Consider the following 20,061-nt stretch of genomic DNA (forward strand, 5'->3'; position numbering starts at 1 on the left):
CAGTTCACTATGGGTGAGATTCTGCTGCCCTGACCCTGGGTGGGAGCATGGTTGTGTTCCGTGAAGGGTACGATGCTGTTCGGCATTGGGAGTACATGGGAGTAGCAGAAACCGGGCACTTGAATTAGTTAAAATAATTGTGGTCTTCTGAAAAATCCCAGAAATATTCGGATTGTTGTTTGAGTTGTTTTTTAATGAGTGCTATATATTGAATGGATATTAATGCAGAAGATTTCGTCTGCAGTATCTCTGTCTCATTTGATAGCTTTCAGGATTATTGTATTTAAAGACAGTATATATACCATTTCACAACCCTGTTGTCAATCTTTTAAATGTATTGAAGATGATTATGAAATGAAATCTACCTCTGTGGCTTTTATGACATTATCTTCTTCAAATGAATTGAACGCCACCTTTGCCTCATTGCTTCCAGCCTGGCTGTATTTCTGTCCTCTGAAACCTCCCTGTTAGCATTCTGAATGTGTTGATTCTGCTATTATCCGTCACTTTCCATTATAGTTTTCTCAAGGTGAAATCTCTCTGCTAATTCAAAAAGCTTTCTTTCTTCATTATGTATAGATTACTTTGCTAGACTAAAAAACCTAACCGTAAGATAAAGTTGAGGCCTGAACACATTTTATGCCAGAATAGTAAATGCAAGGGGGAGCAGGGGTAAGGAAGGAAGCATAACTGTTTTCACTTTTTCCTTCTGGGGTTTCTGTGGGAGGGATTGAAGGGTGTTTTCCAGCAAGGTACAAGTCTAATGAGCTGAGTACTTTTTCCTTAAATAATTGTTTTCCTGGATCTCAGCATTTTTTTTAAAAACACCATCAGCATGCTTTATATAACCATGTCTCCAAATGAACATAGCAATGGGGAAAAATATCCTATTCTTAACTTGCTTGGAAGGATACCAGGGAGTAATTCTGGCACAGCTAACATTTTTCGTATTCATTAAATATGTTTGCTCAGTAAGCCAGACATTTTATTGTGTGTACTATGCTAGTATATTAGAATTACTCTGATGTCTTTCTCCCCATTTCATGAATTACTTCATGAATTACCGGCTTGATCAGCAAGACAGTAATAATGATGAATGCATCTGTTTACTTGTAGAACAAGTATCAACTATTTTTTTAATTAGAGAGCGCCACTGTTAATTGAAGGGTGCCTTTGGTATTCTGTGTGTTCAATAGAACCTTCCTTACTGTTTGTTATTACTAACAGACTTAGAGAAAGTTGGACCAGTGCAGAGTTCAGGTGTGTTGGATGCTGATGCTGCCTTACGGGCAGTTAACGTGGCTGTGAATACTTTATTTTTAGTGACACCCCATTTGGTCCAGCTTAGGAAGGTTTTACATTTTGCTTATTAAGTAAATTTAAGCTCCCAATTTCTGATAGCTACAGAAATGCAAACTAAAATCAAATCTCTGCATTTAATGATCTCAGTGAGTATAATATAGTCACACCTGTATAACCTTGCCTTCCATTAGCAAAAAATAATCAAATAACCAGTGTAAGTGAATTCATGACTGAATCTACAGTATAGATAACAGCAAGGCAGAGGTATCCTGAGTGGTTGTGTTTCTCATTTTCTTTACCAGTTTACTATACAGGAATTTTCCTGAATTAATATCTCATAGGTGGTGACCATGTAAGGTGGTGATAACCTTAGATGCGGAGTGGATTTGGAAGCAAGAACCATATCTAAATAAGGAGAACAAGCAGGGAGGGGATACAGGGCCTATGGAAGTACTGGAAATGGATTTACTATTTTAGCATTGTACCAAGTGTTGTCCCTTACACTTAAATAGAATTTCATTTATAGTATCAGCTGAATGGCTGTGATTTCACTAGTTTGGCATCAGATTCTACTGTGGAGCCTTTCCAACCTCTGCTTTGTTCCATTTTTTTTAAAATTCAGGGCAGGTATAGGCTACTTTAGTTTATTTTTCTAGCTATCAGAAATGTATTCAGAAGTGGAAAAAATAGAGGATTCCCAGTATTTCTTGATAATAGAAGCTTTGCACTGGAGTGTTCATCTTTCATAATATTAATAAAACATGTGGAGCAGATTTTATCTGCAAGTGCTCATGGGTCTCAAGGACACAAACTCATATACTCTCTGTATATCGATACATTTTACAATTTAAACATGAATATTTGACTATTCTGATCAAGTGTAGAAGTCAAGGTAATTATTAGTTTATTTAAGCCAAAGGAACACATGGAATTAATGCTTTCACTATTTTTTTCATTGATTGTTTTCCATATTAGTGTAGGTACTTGTCTTCTGTAAGAACAGAGGAAGGGACAGTGGCGCTTACCATAGAAGCAGCAACACAGAGAGAGGGAAGTCATGTACTGGAGCCTTTCTAGGCTGCAAGATAACTTCAGCCTCTTTGCTACCCTCCAAAGCAGTAGTCTCCTCTTCCTCTCAGTTATAGAAGCTTGTATCAGTCCTCTGGTAATGACACTGTTCCTTTCTTCAGCATGGGTATTTGCGTGGCTGGACACATGCTGTTGGAAAATGAGCTGGATTAAAACTAGCTCAGGAAAAAAACAGTAAAAACAGTTAGTTGGGAAAGAGTGGCTGAGACAAATGGAAGGACTGCTTCAGCCTCCATTTCTACTCATGTCTGTGAGTTTCACATGTTTATAGATGAGTGTATATTTTTGGTGGCAATATATTCTTGCTGTGCAACTTAAAGTAACACAGTGGTGAAAACAAAGACAATGTATTAAAATACATCACTGATTTGCTGTGCGATCTTAACCAAGTCTAGCTATCTCATGCGTCGGCTTCAAACTGGATATTCCTGGCAACCATCTCTTACATTTGCAATTTTTTTTTTCCCCAGAAAATAAATTTTTACTTCCGTTTCTCCTCTCCTGAAACCCTGAAGTTCTGTAGGACTCCAGATAGGTTTTGTGCAGTCTGCTAATGTTAGCTCATTTTTACTTTAAAAGCACTGTAACCTCACCTGATACGTTGAGGTACTGTTGAGGCTTTAAATTGCCAAATTCCCATTGACAGACTAGGTGACCTACCTTTGGACATAGGTTGTAACAGTCAATAAAAAAGCAGTGAGAGAAATACCTGGTGGAGGACAGTGGGGTCACTGGTTATATATAGGAAGAGTTGCTCCAAAAATAGAGTAGTATTTGGAGGTGAGTAACCCTAGACTATTTCAGGGCTATTGAAAGAGGTCTCTCTTTCTTCTTTTTTTGTCTCCCAGAGATGGAAGAATATTGCTGAATAAGGAATGTCTGATCCTATTTACTCCTAGCTGCCAAATCATGAGGACTTGGAATCAGTTTAAGTGTCCTTCAGTGCATATAGTTTATTGCACAGACCCATTAATTCATTTGGTTTTCCATTGTGTAATTTTGTACAATGGTTGTAATACAGCAACAAAGCTGGTTCTTCAGAGATTCATTGTTCTGAAACAGTTCTGAAAATAAAGTGCCCAGTATACTTAACTATTAACTTAAAAGCTGTATATTCCTACATGTGTGCAATGAAAAATAGTGTCTGAGTAATCAATATTGTTCCAGTATTTGATTCATGTCTGAATGTAATTTCACAAAATTTTGATTTATCTTGTCTAAAGCACCTCTTGTATGTTTTCTGACTCATTTCTGCTTAACTTATGCAGTAGGGCATTTTGAAATGGAGGTGAGTGAAACTGATATAACCCATAAAAATAGATGAATGGTGTTAAGCCATTTGATTCAGGCACGTAATCACAAGCTGCGGTATTCCTTCAGCCTTCACATCGTTCTTTCACGTAAACATGCTACCACGTGGTTGGATTCAGTAAGCACTTCTCCAGTGCGTTTCCCTAACCGTGAAGATACTGCATTCTAGCAGACCTGTTTTTCCTGGGCTCTGTACAGCTTCAGGAGCCTGTTAGAGTTTTTACTAACCATAACCTCTGGGCTACTGGAGATATTCCTTTCACCTGTTGCTACCAGAAGCTGTGCTACCTCCAGCTGCAGGTGTCCGGGAACCTGCAGATCACTTCCAGCCCAATCATTCCCATGCTGTGCTTCCCTAAGCACTTGCTGCAGGTGCAGCGCTGATAGTGCAAGTTCTTGAGACAACACGTGCACTGTCTTATGTCTCCAATTACTGAGGAAAAAAAATTACTAACCCCTTTAATAGAAAGATGGAAATTTTGAAATTGTTTGTTCCATTCCGTAGGACCCATGATGCCGTTTAGCTTTCACTAGGCTGAAAACAAATCCAAAGGCTCCTTTACACGTTCCCACTCTGCTTTATTGTGTTTGAGATGGAAGAGTAATTGTGCTTGGCAAGGGTGACTGGATTACAGCTGCCTTTGACTTCCAGGGTTTTTTAGTGCCATCATGGTGCCTAAACATGTGCAGAACATTATGACACAATGGGGAAAATGGGATTTGATTTCTTTGAAATTTTATGACACAATGGGGAAAATGGGATTTGATTTCTTTGAAATTAGAAAAAAAGTGTGATTCTTTCCCTTTGAGGACAATTGCCAAAAAACCAAATCAACTCTATTTTATTTTTAAGACTTGGAAGGTTTTGACTCTGTAATACCAATTGCTGAGAAGCTTAATCATCCAACTACAACCAGACCAAAAGCTACTGGCAGGCGACCACCCTCCCAGTCTCTCACGTCTGTAAGTTAATTTTCCTTTTCTTTTATTTTTTTTTCTGATATTTTCCCCCTCCTATTTGTGTTCCCTGATGTTTTTACTACGTTTACACAGCAATTCCTTCACACGTACAGTGAGGCAGAGAGAGGCAGCTCAGGAAAATTAGTGTCAAAAGGCTGCCAGTGTTTTGAATACTGATGTTTAAAACATTCCCTCCCTTGCAAGATTTGTACCCCTTATTTGGATGCTGCCAGGTATTCCTTGCCAACCATTACTGAGGCCAGAAGAATCCTTTATAAAAAAGTCTTTGGAATAAACCTGTTTGTGCTAAGTATTAAGGATTTTGAAAGTCTTTCCCAAAAGAAGCATTTCCCTTGGTTTCTCTAGGACACTCTACCAGATTTTGAGGACAAACACAACGTTGCCAGCCTTCAGCAGCTCTCATTGGGCCACCATGTGTTTCTTCTCATTAAGCTCACAATTGTAAACATAAGGGTGATTTAAATTTCACTCTCTAATATTTATCTTTAGGCAAGTTGGTCTCGTAAACCATACTTTGGAAACCACTGCTTAGTTTTTCGGTGTCCTTTTCTTTGGGGTTTGGGCTTTGTTCATTTCTGTGCTTTTTGCATTCTGGAATAGCAGAATGAGAGCAGCTACTGATGGTTACCTATGTCCAAGTTGCTGAAGAAAAATGAAGTGGAGGGGAAAAAAAGGGTTATTGTGAAATTAATAGAACCCAAGAAAACTTTCAAAATTGACTATGTACATAAATATAAAAACATGCCCTGCAATGCCAGCAGTGTGCACAGGCAGCGGCAGCAGTAGCAGCATGTGTCCTCTGAGGAGCAGCAAAGTGAGACCCGCACAGAGCAAAGCCATAGCAGAGATGCCCAGGTGGCAGATCTGGCATCCCCACAGCACAGTGCTCTGTGTCCTAGCCAAGTAAGGCACAGCTCTTCTTGCGAACAGGAGGGTGCTTTCATCTTATAATATAATGCAATGCAAAGATTTAAATTAATGTTGAATCCAACTCTTAAGTATATCTCATTTCATGAATGCTTCAAAAGCATTCTAGCCTTAAAAACAAGACATAAAAATACAGGGGTAGAGGAGGGAGAGTCCTGATTTTAAGTACTGTTACTTTGAAAATGATAACTACAAATAAAAAAGCCATCGCATAAATGCTTTTCTTCTTCCTTTGTTAAATTCTTGTACAATGAAAACACCTGCATTTTTTTTCCTCTCATGGGGTGTGTGTGTTTGTCTACATAGTCGTCCCTTTCAAGCCCTGATTTCTTTGACTCACCAAGTCCTGAAGAAGAGAAGGAAGAACACGTTTCTATTACACACAAAACTATTGAAGCATCAAGGAAATCAAGAACTGTTACAATATCACAAGTAAGTTAATTGGAATACCTCTGCTTAACTTTATCACATACATCTTTTTTTGCAAACAGTATTCAAATATTTATTTTTAAAATTTAATACAACAATCACCTGGTAAGTGGCCCTTTAAAGAAGCTTAAAAGGGTAAGGTTTACTAAAGATTGTTCTGTGTTTGAAATGCAAGTCTAAAGCGAATTGCACAGTTAAAATGTCTCCATAACCGTCCTGTGAAAAAATCATTCTAGTGTAAATACATTTCACAGAATCGGAGAAGCTAGGGAAATAAGTTTTAGAAACAAAGGCCTTTTCTTGCAGCTGTAAATTGAGTTTATGCTAGAAGATTCTGTGAGCAGAGAAATACAACTCTTTGACCCACTGTAATAATATGTGAATTTAAATTTGCAAATATCATAACTTTTTAAACTGGTATAATTGTATTCATTTTATAGGCTTGTGCCATTCTTACTGTATATTGGTAGAAAACTAGGATAATCAAATACTACAGAAGGAGTATGTAGATGAGGCTTTAGAGGTTGGAGATATTTTTTAGTACATAAAGATATGTTTAATAATACAAATACTACATTCTAATAGTCTAACAAAAGCATTTGAAAGATGAAGTCATGCACTTCTGTGGTCGTTCTAAGGATAATGTTTTGCTATATAGCTCCCTCTTCTGGGAGCACTTGCATTAAGGAATGCACTTGGGCCAACATTCGAAATTATATGCTGGTATGCCAAGGATGTAGACATTGTTCCTGTAAAACAAGATGACTGCTATCAGAAAGTAGCTGCTTGAGGCTTTAATGTTGATATCCAGTTAAGCTCTGGAATAAGGTGTTCGGTGTGGATAACTCCAGTTGTGCCTTGCTCACTTGCTCCAGGTTTGAACTCAGCCTGATGTCTCTTTTCAGTCCAAAGGAAACTTGCAGCTACTGATATAAAGAGTATTACCCATGAAAGATCCATTTATAGGTACACATTACTCAGATATGCATATATATATATATATATTAAAAATATTAAGAGAATATTGTTAAGGTCATGAAGTCAAGCATTCAAGCCACTGGAGTGATTCAGCTTTCTTGTGATTATAGCACCATTTTTATTTCTATGGTCACACTGTTTTTTTCTGCAGAACACTTTTTTTGTGCGGTGCTTGCCCAGAACAGGTTCTGTGCTCAATCACGCTCGTGTGGTGGGGAAGACTGGTTTTTGCAGAACTCAGTAGATCCTGCTCTTCCCTCCCTGTCACACTTTCTCCTAATTTTCATCCGACCACTAACTTGTCTCTCAGTTACTTTGTCCAGCTAAAGCCACCACCCCAGTCCCCAAGTCCTCACTTACAATGTCTCCTTCTGTTTCCATGCTATTTTTTTCTCAATATCTTACCCTAATTGCCATTCAACTTCAGTATCTCTTTTCCAAAGATAGAGTTGGAGGGTTTCCTAGGCCTTTTTTCTTACTGTTGGACTAAACAGACTTTCAGATACTCCTGGTAGCTGTCGTATAATGCACATATTTTCATTGCCAAATAACGATATGATAAATAATTAGGACTCACCCTTCTTGCCATTGTGATAACTGTACTTGTGCACTGTTCTGTGTATGCAGTGAAGAAGCTGTTCATGTATGGTAGGTGGACTTCAGTTTCTCTATACCTTGTCTAATAAATAGAGCACTGGATTGCAATTCAGGAAGCATGGGATCCTTCTGAGCTAGCCACGTGGTTCCAGGATAACTAGGTGGTTTTCTGTTAAGTTCCTGGAGGAACAAAGAGCCTTTGGTAGTTATGGGGGTTCACAGAAGCTTCAGTTAACAGAGGACAGTACGGTATATTTATTTCTTATTAATATATCATAATTTTGAAGTCACGGGATTTTGTCCTCGTATCATACCAACAAGCAAACTTAAGGAATATTTTGCTATTTTCATAATGCTAAGGGCAACATTTTTTTAATTTTTAAAAAACATTAAGTGTTGAAGATTCCTTCAGTGGTTAGTTGACAATCGTAAATTTAATCTGCAAAAAAATACAACTTGGATTCTTGGATATGCAGTTTTGTGCTCTGCAGGAGACGTCCATGGATGTAGGTATGTTCTCACAAACTTCTGAGAGAAACACTGAGCATCTTTCCCTAGTTCATTTCACTGCTAGATCTGAGATCTTGGAAATGCTTGTTGCTGACTGGTTGTAGCAATTGTGGAAAGTCTGACTGAAACTGTCTGAACTTCTGCATCTCAGCTAGAGCCCCTCTGATGTACATGTACAAAGATAATGACTAATTGTTATTCTTATCATGCTTTGGCCAAAACTATCCATGTTTGACTATGGACTTTCAACACTACTGAAGAGCAGCAAAATACTTAATATTTGTTAGAGGTCTGATTTTCATAAAGCTATCTCCAGACATTAAATGTTATTCTTTTTGTTGCAGGTGTCTGATAATAAAACATCCTTGCCTCCAAAACCAGGAGGTTTGGCTACTGGCAGTAATGTACAACCATCACTATCCCCTTCACCATCACCTGGATTTCACTCAATTGCTATGGGAACAACAGGCCACAGGTCAAATTCCCCATCCCTGTTCGGTACTGAAGGAAAGCCAAAGACTGAGCACTTAAGCCAAGGTCAGACTGCCCTGGAAGAGCTGAGAACACAAATTAAAGAGCTAAGAACCATAATTGAAACCATGAAAGACCAGCAAAAGTAAGTTCTGCATATCACAACTGTAGGTGGGATGCATCCATTCATGCGTGGTGGTGGCAGTTTCTTCTTGAGCTTGCATTCATGTATGTTACTCTACACAGTTTCCCTTTGTATTTGGGCATGATTTTCATCTGCTTTCCTGACAGAACACATTCAGGTGTGAGAAGCTCAGTAAAAAAGACTGGCACTATTCATCCATAACAGCTTTTTTTCCCTGTGTTATGACACAACCAGGTGTTTATAGGGTGTAAGCAGTGAATAAGGTTCTTATGTTGTTTTATTTGCCAATAACTATTTGGGAACTTGTATGCATTGATCTAGTTGTATGCATTTGTTCTAGTTGTATTACAAATTACTACAAGTTCCTAAAATTATTAAATCAATTTGTTGTTTGACTGTTAGGGCATTTTTCCAGGAAGCTCGTATTACAAAAGAAGTAATTGAGTTGTGATTAGGACATTTGAAGACCTTTGTGTTTATGACCCTGAATCTTACTATTTTAGCATGGAGCGTCCTTACTTTCTTTAAACTGCTCATTTCTTAGGAGAAACTGAGGCTGGCATGTAGCTTTTGCTAATCCTGAGAATATTTTATGTTTTGGAAGCTAAACCTTCACTTACATTGTCGGTTGCGTGTAGCCCAGACAGGAAAAAGAGAAGGGAAAATGGCGTGGAGAGACTGTGGCAGAACAGAGGTGTGTGAGGAGTTTGGGAGACAATGGGCATGGTTCAAGCTGGATCTAGCCAGTAAGCCCCACTGCTTTGCCTCTTCGGCCGATCCCTGCTTCTCTGGTCTCCCCGGCCCTTCTTGCACGGGTTGCTCCACCTTCTGGTTTCTGTATTAAGATGAGATCACTCAGTGGGAACATAAGATGTCTTCTCCTTATAGCTATGTTCCCCTTCCCAACAAAGAAATATGACAGCAAATCCATATTTGGGATCAATGTCTTATAAATGAAGTTGAAGGTTACATTGTGTTGCTGGCATAAACAGCTTTTCATTTGCTAAAGTATCTGGATAGCATGGGCACGATTTGTGTTACCAGTTGCTATAACCCACCAACAGCCAATCCATCTACATTTTGTATGGAAAAAAGGGCAACTGGGTGCTGATACAGTGTTGATACAGCTAGTCCAGAGCAAAGCCTGCAGATGCAGGGCTGTTGGGAGGAAATGTATTGTTCATTAGGTATACAGGGAGGGGGGGCTGTCCTTTTATAAAGAGTCTTGCTTCTCTGTAGTATAGCATATAGTATACAAGAGTATACTGACTTTAATTAGTTGTTCAGAGGAAAAAAGGTAACTAGTGAAGCAGGGAAAATATGTCTCCAAGAGGTGATCTATTGTATTTTACTAGTTTAATTGTTTCCATTCCAAGCTTTTTTTGCATTCTTTTAACAGAAAAGAGATTAAACAGTTGCTGTCTGAGTTGGATGAAGAAAAGAAGATCCGTCTACGATTGCAGGTATTTACGTTATTTATAATGTTACGGAAGTATCGGCAGGTTTGATTTAGCCTGAGGTATGAGACGTAAAATTCTGCTAAGATACTTAGATTGCAGTGAATCAAAAACTACTAGCATTTCTGAAAGGGATATAGCTGTTCCCTTCATAGCATTACCAGTCTGTGTCATATATATTGCAATACTGGGTTCTTACTGAAAAGCCTGTTAATTATCTAAAAATTTATTAGCACAAGTAGACAAATTAAAAAAAAAATTAAATACAATGTAGGATTCAAACTATGATATTCTTTAGTCCCAGTTTTAATGGTTTGATTTTGTCACAAATGAAATCATGTCTTTTTAAATTATTTGCTCTCTCCCAAAACTTTATATTTTGTAGTAGACCTGTCTTAGTGTTGATATGCTTGGAATATGATTTCGCATAGCATGATTTTTATGTCTGTTTTACAGACTATACTCAGGTTGTCTTTACCAAAGCATCCTAAACAATACAAAAGAAGGTGCTCTGACTAAGAGCCCAGTTACTGCTACCATAGTTTGTATAGTACCTTAGCTCCAGATGTTGTCATGCTGACTTAGTCATTTGCCAGGTAGCACACTGCCCTATTTGTGTGAGAGTCATGGAGCTGGGCCTTTGCCAGGATCATTGACTGTGCTGCTTTGATATGGAATGACATTGAAACTGCTTTTCTGGGTGTTGGAGAGTTATTTGTACAATGCTTTTAATAACATGCTTTAACTTGGTCAGCTTTGAATTGGTCAGGCAGTTGGACTATATGATCATTGTAGGGCCCTTCCGATGGAAAAAGTCTGGTCCTATTCTATTCTATTCTATTCTTCTATTCTATGTACTTGATAAGTGGTTTAGTATTGATTATATTTTATATTTTCATGGTATAGGACAACTGTATTTGTAATTTGTACTAGGGTTAGAAAATCGAATTGTAATTTCACTGCTCAGTAAAGTGCTTGCAAACATGGCAACAGGTGGCAGAACTGGGGACCATTAATGTCTGTGCTCCAGGGCTGCCTCAAGGACTTTATGCGTGCAACCACATAGGAGTATGGCTTCTAGTAACACACAATTCATGTTCAGCTAAAATTTAAATTTATTCAGATAAAATCAATGAACATTTTTAATAGCGGTTATCGATTCAGCCTAACAGACCAGACTATTCAAGGATGGCTTTATGTCTTTATACAGAGACCTGTATTGGTGGTTTCAAAATTATGATCTTATAGCTGAATGCTTTTACTCCAGTTCAAACATTGCTTACACTGGTAAATGTTCAGATGCTAACCAAAGGTGGCATCATTAGCTTTACATGAAGATGTTGCATTAGTTTAAGAGTGCTCTGATAGTCATGAAGAGCACAGCTCTCCATCCCTGTACTAAAGAAGACTGCCTTGCTGATATGGCGCAGTTGAGCACTGCAGGTGTGTTTGAATAAGCCTAATACCCCCGCCTCAGGGTTTCCAGTGTCTGTCAGAGGAGCCAAGTGTACGACTAGGCCTGATGATGGTTTCAGCCACATCCTTTCTCTGGATGATGGCTGTACATCCATCAGAGCCCTTAAGGTGCCTGGACGCTGGCTTGCGGGGTGCAGAAGGCAACCGCCTTCCCCACAGCAAGACCCATCCTCATAGGGAGAGACTATAGCTTTTGCTCCTCAGCTGCCAGTGCTCATTGTCAGCAGTTCAGTTGACTTGTGCCAGGTGTAAGTGCAGCAGCTGGTGCATGGACACAGTGCTCATTCTGCAAGTAATTCCTGCCTGGCTTGTAAAAGTTGTAGTTTAGAGTCTGGAAGGTCTTGCAGTACATTCAGTGACTATACTTGTCAAGCTCTGAGGGGAGGCAGCTGTGAGTTGGTCATCTTATGCAGCTGAGAAGGTCACCTCAATTTGTGAAATCTGTGGAAATAAGAGTAGTATAAAGCCCATACTCGACACCTGTGGACATGATGGAACATGTGCTTTTCAAGCCGGACCAGCTGTGCCTCAGTTTGTTAAAGCATCTAATTTCATCACAAATATTTTTCTTTTCTTTTCAGATGGAAGTTAATGACATAAAGAAAGCTCTTCAATCAAAGTGAATACTTGATAGGTGGAATGTTGCATTATTCTTCATGACTGAGACTCAAATTTATGCCCCAGCCAAAATAACTTTGTGCCAAATGATTTAAGAATTGCCTCAACATCCCTTTATTTGAAGGATTAGCACAACAGTTTTTGATAGCACAACAAAAATACCAACGAGGACAAAATTTCCACCCGAAGCAGTGCTGTGCGGCACTAGTTGTGACTGAAATTGATCTTCTTGTGCTAAAGGCTCTCTACTTCAAGATCCTAGGTGAAATGAAAACTCAGGCAGTTTAGTCCATAGTGGTACTATTTTGATGATATTTTTCCATAAATAAAGTGTATTTCAGATTATCTGTTTACAAGCTTTATGATTTTGACTTTTGGTTTTTAATTGTCTTTTGTCACAGATTTTAAAATGTTTGTACTGCATATAGCCAGGAATGAATGTTAACGTTGGGGCTGGAGGGATTATTTTTGCTTCGAGATAGAACAGCCTACTTTTTGTTATGGTTTTAAGTTCTGTTAAATATGCAATTTTATGTCCCCAAATCCCCTACAATTTAAACTTATGTTGTGTACAGTAATGTATTTACAAGAAGGAAACAAACCAACAGAAATCTGGTCTTTGCAATGATTTGTGCCTTTCTTTGCCACACACTGACTGGAGCCAGTTGCAAGCCAGGTCTCCCTAATGTAGCTACCACGATGACTCCTGTCCCCAGTGTCCGGCGGAGGTCACCTTCTCAGTGTACAGCTGCTCAGTCAGTAGAGCCAGGTTTGTGCGAGGTGGCAGGACAAAAGGGCGCAGCTGAGAGCAGCTTTGTCTTGAGCAGCTGTGGCTTTTTAGCTTTCCTGGTTTTGATAGGCCTCTCCCTCAACTTGAATGTTCATCTCCGCTTGATTTTCATTAGATGATTTAAACGCCCGCCTCTGTCCCCAACTTTGCACAGAGTGAACAGAATATGCATTATTAAAGCAAAAATAAATAAAAGTAATCTATAAAACATGAATAAAAAGTTGTATTATTTCGTGCACAAGGTTCTCTATCGTGTGACATTGTTTCATCTGTTGTTTATATGGAATTGTTTGCCACGTTATCTTGTACACTTACAGACCGATACACTTTATAGTCCTGTTTTTGCAGCAGGACTTGCTCTTCATCATTTTATTGAGCAGGATGCTTAATTCATTTCTTCCAGTTTCTTTGTTTGCTTTCATCCTTTCAAAATAAGGTCTTTCATTTTTCTGGTTGTGGTTTTGTGTGTTCTTTACTTGCAGCAGAGTATCTCGTACCTTGTCAGCAATCTCTGTTAAAGCGTTTAAATAATGGATATTTGCACAGCGTGGAGTGAGTGGGTGAGTGATATTGGTGATGCTTCAGAGTGACAAAAAAAACCACACAAAGGATCTATTTGTCATCTCATCAAATGCTAGAGCGGGCTCCAGCCAGCATGCCCTGTATCACAGCTAACCACCCTGCCTGCCAGGAGCTGGATGAGATGTAGTGTTCGGCTGGCTTGTCACATTCACACATGGTTGGCAGAGTTCCCACAACCTTTTTGCTATGCATGGATATATAAAATACACACTCCACCATACCTGAATCTTGCTTTATGGGTCTCAGCTGGCAATACAGAACCTCACTGCTGGGATGGTTTCCTCTACTGTAGCATCTGCTTCTGTTGTAACAGTGATGTCTGAGATTAAAGGATCAGATAGTGAAACTTGAGAATTTTTTTTAAAGTCCCAATACATAGCTCAATGTATTCAAACAGCAGCACTAATAAAATATTTTATCACTGAAATGATTTAACATTTCTAAATAACTGCATTAAAATATTTTTGTACAAGGAATGATAGTCCTGACATAGCTTGCCAGCAATAACGATTTCTAGATTACTTCCATGTTTTTTCTGAAGATAGTAGAAGAGTTAGGAGAACAGGAGGAAATGAGGTATAAGGAATAAGGATTCTGTTTGGGTTTGTAGTCATACATTTGCAACATATATCCAGAAATGAGCAGCTCTGGCCTCCTAATTGCATCCCTGGAAAGAGATAAACTATTGTATCTGTGGTAAATAAAGTATTGATTCCTGAGTTGTGCCTCAGAAATATGAGACATTTCAGAAATGTTCCATTTTTTGCAAATGAAAGTCTAAATTTGGCGCAGTTTCCTTATGTTACATTACATTCTTTTTTTCTCCTGTTGAGATGATAACTTGTCATTTTATGAATCCAAATTAGAAGTCCAACATACCATGTTTTGTAAAAGAATGTCAAATAAGATTTTGTGAAAATGCTTTGTTTTGAAAGTTGATTATTCTGGGAGAAGAGAGTTTGTAGAAATGTAAGTTCTTCTTGCTGCGTTTCATTATAATAACAGACAGTATTTCACATAACACATGGATTTTCCCTTTTTAAAGAGGATCAATCATGCATTAAACCTGTGGATATAAACTGCTGCTTTTAAAAATGTTTGGGTTTATATTTAAAGGAAAATGGGAAACGCTGGTGAGCTACAAAGTGATTTTGATGTGAAAATGATTAAATACTGTTGTTTGAAGAGTTGTGTAAAATGACTTCATTAATGTGCACACTCCATTCTTGAGGCAGACTTCTGTCTACGCATAGAAGTCAGGTGTGAAATATCAGGCTCATGCCTTTGGATGATAATATTCAAATTCTTGATTTGGAAAATGTTTAGGTTATTAAGAAAACAGTTTTATGTTCTCTTTATGTTCTTTTCAACTCTAAAAGGAGCAAGTATTTCTTAATGCAAGGTCATAGCACTTAGGACTTAAAATAGTTCTACGTGGAAATAAGATGGTAAATGTTCAAAGTGTTTATTAAGTTCTGTTACTTAAATTTCATCTTCTGTGTTTTTCTTATTAACAATCCATTTGTAAATGAGCAAAAGGGTTAGATGAATCTGTTGTTATGCTAACAGGTCAAAGGATTGAATACAACTATATGCAGTAAATTTTTGTTTCTAGGTGTATGATAGCCAGCTGCTCAGTAAATTTTGTGAGCTGCTCTGTGTATGAAATGTCCGTGGGAGTGACATACTCTGTGACAGCCAGGACTGAAATTTGCACCTGTGCAAGCAAGGTGAGAGAGAGAGTGCTGTCAAACACGCTCAGAAATTCGTGTTCTGCTGAAGTTACAGAATCGTTTCACTCATCATCTTGTGGAGTTGACTCACATGTGAGCAGGCCCCGCTCTCTCCCTGCCCACCCTCCTCACCAAGCTGCTCAGCCATGGGGGTGGCTGCCCCAGCGTTACCAGCTCCTCTGTGCAGTGCCCTGTGTGTGGGGTCGGTGCCAGCACAAAAATACATTTGCTGCCACAGGGCTGGCGTGGCATGAAAGTGTCCGGTGTTCCTATGAATTCCTTGGCTACGCCACATTGCAGTCATAACTGTGCTGGCAGCTCCACACACTTTTTGCCTCGGTTTGGGGCTGTTATGCTCCTGTGGGCCTGCCTCAGGAGCTGCTTGTGGTCAGGGGGGCTGCAGTTTGTGGGTCCCACATATACCAAAGCGCCAGAAGACAGAATAGGGCCGGGGTGGGGGTGATGTGCAGCGCTCCCGCCTGCGGGAATGGCCAGTCAGCAGCATCGCTGCAGTGCGAGGCCGGGAAGAGGTGTGAGGTCTCTGGTGTCCGCTTCCCCTCTGAAGAAAGGAGCCTGGGGGCTGGAAACAGGGCAGAGGCGCATTGATGAGGAAAGTGTGAAGGCTGCTTAGAGAGAAGATACTTTAGACGCATGCGGGCTGTGGTTTGAAAGGCAGGCAAGAATACTGCTTAAAAGTAGAAACAACCAACCACTCTGCAACCTGTGCACTGAGGCAGCTTTTCAGCCCTGTGGGGCTGCAGTGCTGCTGGGCAGCTGCCAGTCCTGCAGGCTTTGGTGAGCAGAGTCTTCCAAGCATTGACTTCTGTTCAGGGCAATCATTAGGTCAAAAAGAGCCAGAAGGGGTGGAGCTGAACTCCCCACAGTAAACACCGGGTACTTGTATCCAGGGTTATTAACAGCCTTCAGCCAGAAATTAGATTTCGCTTGGCACCTTTGGCCTCAGCTGGCTCCTGAGCTGGCCTAGGCATCAGCAGCTGGTTGCCTGCACCCCGGCCCATTTCACTCCCAGCTTCCTGCAGCTGCTTCCCTCCTCCTGCCCCTCTGCTCCGGCCCTTCTCTGCCTTTGGAAAATAACCAACTTCCTTGGGTCATCGTCAGCCCTGAAGCTGAGGGGGTGCTGGGGCTTCCCAGCCTGAAATAGAGCAGCTGAGGAAGGAAAAGACAGTTTTGCAATGTCCGCAGGAAGCTGTGGTGCTCTGTGTGTGTGTGTGTACCTGTGTGTGTGTGTTGCTGGTGCCAGGCAGGCCAGAGCTCCAGGTCACCTTCCCCTCCACTTCCTCCTCAGGCAATGAAGGTTATCAGACCAACTCAACACACTGTTGTTTGGTGTCAGCTCTTTTAATGAGGATGATTTCCAATCCCGTGCAGGCACAGACTTTTACAGGTAGCGGGTGTAAACCACTGGTGGCCTCAGGAAGAGATGCTTGAGAGGCTTTGTTCTGCCACAGTCAGGCTTTTCTTGAATCAGCGACGCAGCTGAGTTTCCCTTTTCAGTGCTCACAGTTCCACTATTAGACAGTGTGGGCGTCTGGAGTGCAAATAGCTAAACTAACAAACCGGATTAATGCTCTTGTGTATATTTTTTTAAATATTAGAAATATAATCCTATTTTTCAAATGTGTTAGTACTATAGGATGAAAAAGTTAAGATGTAAATTTATTTTGTTGAAATTATTACCCTACAAACTGGAGCGCTATCTTAGTGTATTTTAGCATTAACTATAATTCTAGACAAATCTCTAGAACCATGAGAATAATTGCTCTGACACATTGTAAAGGTTACAACAGGGAGACAGGGCCTACCAATCTCTCTCAGCCCCTCAGGTAAGTAGGTTTCACGCTCTCTTATCTTCCTTTTTTTAATGTAGGAAAAGCAATTGGAGAACGTATATGATGACAGTCACAGGAAAACATGATTGGCTTTTATCAGTACAGTCTTAAAAGTTGTAATAGGCTGTTTCTCTTGGAGGAGAAAACTTGACATTTAGAACAACAAAGCAAATTAGGTAAGAATGGCCAGGCTTCACAAGCAATTTTGAATATCAGAACATTAAAGAAGTATCAATTTTCAAAACTTTCTCTGGTAAAACCCCTTCACTTCACTGTGCCCAGACCTGACATTTTCATTTGTTGCAGGAGATCATTTTCCTCACTATGACAGGCTCTTCCCTGCCTGCTTCATCCCAGCTAGTGAACGGCAAACATACTTCCCCAAGGGGGCCATCAGGCTGCTCTTCACCTCCTTGGATAACAGCAAAGAAAAGGTTGGGATTTTGTGAGAGCACTTTTGGGGCTCTTCTTAGAGGTAGTGAAAATTAAGCTGGGCAGCCGTCCCTGCTACAGGATGACACGTCACCTGAGTTTACCCCCTTCTGGGGATGGTTTTCATGGAGAAGGGCACAAGTGCAGGAGATGGCGCAGCTCACACAATCCATGCACAGTGCTCTTTCTCCTAGCACAAAGCACCAAAAAGCAGAACAACAGCTAAGAAAGGATAAGTAGAAAAGTAGGTGCACCTGCATGGAAATTGCTGCTGCTAGATAATTTGGCTACTCTGGATTCAAAGAACCAAATTTACTGAGCCCTGCTGGAAGCACAGATGCAGCCATATAGCAAATAAAAGCAGAAGGCAGGGGGAAACATGACATACATTTTGAGACCACAGCAAAAGCAGTGTTGGCTGTAGAAAGCTAGTTCATTAATGGATGGCAAGTCTCAGACTGGAGGTTCAGGATGTTTGTGCTGTGATTACGCAGTCATGTCTGGCGTGTGTCACTGATCTCAGGGGAAAGGAAAATTTCTGGTGCTCTGACCTGTTTGTCTCAGAAACGTGGCTCAGTAACCTGTGCTTGGGGAGCTCTAACACAAGGATGTCACATTACTGGCAGTGGCTGCAAGCTTCAATATTGGACTTGAACTAATTGAGATATGTTAAAGTCAATGAGGCTGATTCGGTCAAAGTGCTGAATTCAGAGCTCCCAAATGCCACCAGTGCAGCAAGTACCCGTCACCAATGCACTAGCTGGAGCAGCAGCTCTCTCTCTCTCTCTCCAGCTGGGTGCAAGACTGGGGTAACCCCGAGTTCTCCCACTCACAGTTTCAAAGGGGACCTTCCAGGTCCCCTGACTAAGGCCTCATGCTTCCTCAGCCTTCTCCTATGTAATTACAAATGGCAGCAGATTCTTGTCTTGAATCTGACACCTGCCTGCTCTAGAAATGTATGTCCTAGCACCCCGGTGATACACAAGAGGGGAACTTCCCACCTAAAGATGCAGCCCACCACCTCTGTCCATGTGAATGTGCTGGCGCTGCAGCCCTGGTAAGCTGGTTGCCTTCTGCAGGCTCTGGCTGGTGTCTCTTTGCAGGCTGGACTGAGATGTTACTGTGCTTCAGTTAAACAGAAAGCAAATAGGATGCTCCACAAGTTGGTTTCATGCTGCAGTGGTGTGTGCATGTTATGGAAATCTGCAGCTCGTTTATCTTCTCATTTGGAGATATAAGAAAGAGTATCTGACATTTGTCCTAGAGGCATGTGTGTGCCAAAGAAATAACCTTATATTTTACTTCTTCATTGCTGTGTGAATAGCTAAGAACACTCCAGAGCAATACTGAAATCATAGAATCATAGAACGGTTTAGGTTGGAAGGCTCCTTAAAGATCACCTAGTTCCACCCCCCTGCCAAGGGCAGGGACACCTTCCACTAGACCAGGTTTCTCACAGCCCCATCCAGCCTGGCTTTGAACACTTCCAGGGATGGGGCCTCCACAGCTTCTCTGGACAACCTGTCCCTTCTCTTCTCCAGGCTGAACAACCCCAAGTCTCTCAGCCTGTCCTCATAGGAGAAGTGCTCCAGCCCTCTCCTACGTGAAACTGTGAAATCATTCACAGTTTTCAAACTGGATTTAAACTTCTAGAGAAAACAAGGCTGTCGGGTAACAAAAAGGATTATTCTGGAAATCTTACTGCTATCATCAACTCTTTTCTTCAAATAGCTGTTATTTGGAATTTCCCAAATCAAAAGAAGAGGCAGATATTTCTATTACAAGGCTGGTTCCTGTGAAAAGGTGAGGAATGCTCTGTGCTTTCTAGGTGTCTTGGATTAGAACAGGAAGTGAGTTATTATTTAACTTGTTTTTCACTGCAAAGTGCAGGAAGAAACTCTTCGGTACTTTGACAGAAATGTGATTTGACACAATGATGGGCTGAAGGTCTCACTTACAGCATTATAAAACTTTTCCAGAATGATTCCTATCATACTGGCAGGTAGATGTCTCAAAAGAGACCAAATTTGAGTGACAATGTATCTGGCCATAAAATTTTCTAACTGTACAAGAGTGACGTATTATTTGGCAGTGGCTTTAATAGCCTCCAGCATGTGACACTGCTCTATCGAAGAGTAAATGTAATACAAGTTGACAAAGCAGAGAAGACAAAGTGTCTGGCATCGCACCTTGTTTCACTGTGTAACCAGGAGAGCTTCAGGACCAGCTGTAGACTGGTGCGCAGTGAGCATTATATACATGCAAGTCCCATCGTTAAAAGTACTGAGAACTGCACCTAGCCAAACCCTAATATTCAAATCAGACCCACTGCTAATAAGCTCACGCTTACAAAGCAAGGGCTTCATGCAAGCAGAGAAAATAG

The 20,061-nt window shown here is 40.4% G+C and overlaps 1 protein-coding gene across 1 annotated transcript in view; it reads left to right on the plus strand.

Annotated features, from left to right (window-relative positions):
* Window positions 1–13,327, plus strand: part of SH3KBP1 (SH3 domain containing kinase binding protein 1) — a 230,759-nt gene extending 217,432 nt beyond the window's left edge. The window contains exons 15-19 of the mRNA XM_082499340.1: window positions 4,556–4,665; window positions 5,917–6,042; window positions 8,469–8,740; window positions 10,140–10,203; window positions 12,255–13,327. Of these exons, the coding sequence (XP_082355466.1) occupies window positions 4,556–4,665; window positions 5,917–6,042; window positions 8,469–8,740; window positions 10,140–10,203; window positions 12,255–12,296 (614 nt within the window). The 3' untranslated portion in view covers window positions 12,297–13,327. The remainder of the gene's footprint in view (window positions 1–4,555; window positions 4,666–5,916; window positions 6,043–8,468; window positions 8,741–10,139; window positions 10,204–12,254) is intronic.
* Window positions 13,328–20,061: the final 6,734 nt, after the last annotated feature.

This window comes from Vanellus vanellus (genome assembly GCF_965231255.1).
Source record: "Vanellus vanellus genome assembly, chromosome: 1".
NCBI classification, from domain to species: Eukaryota; Metazoa; Chordata; class Aves; order Charadriiformes; family Charadriidae; genus Vanellus; species Vanellus vanellus.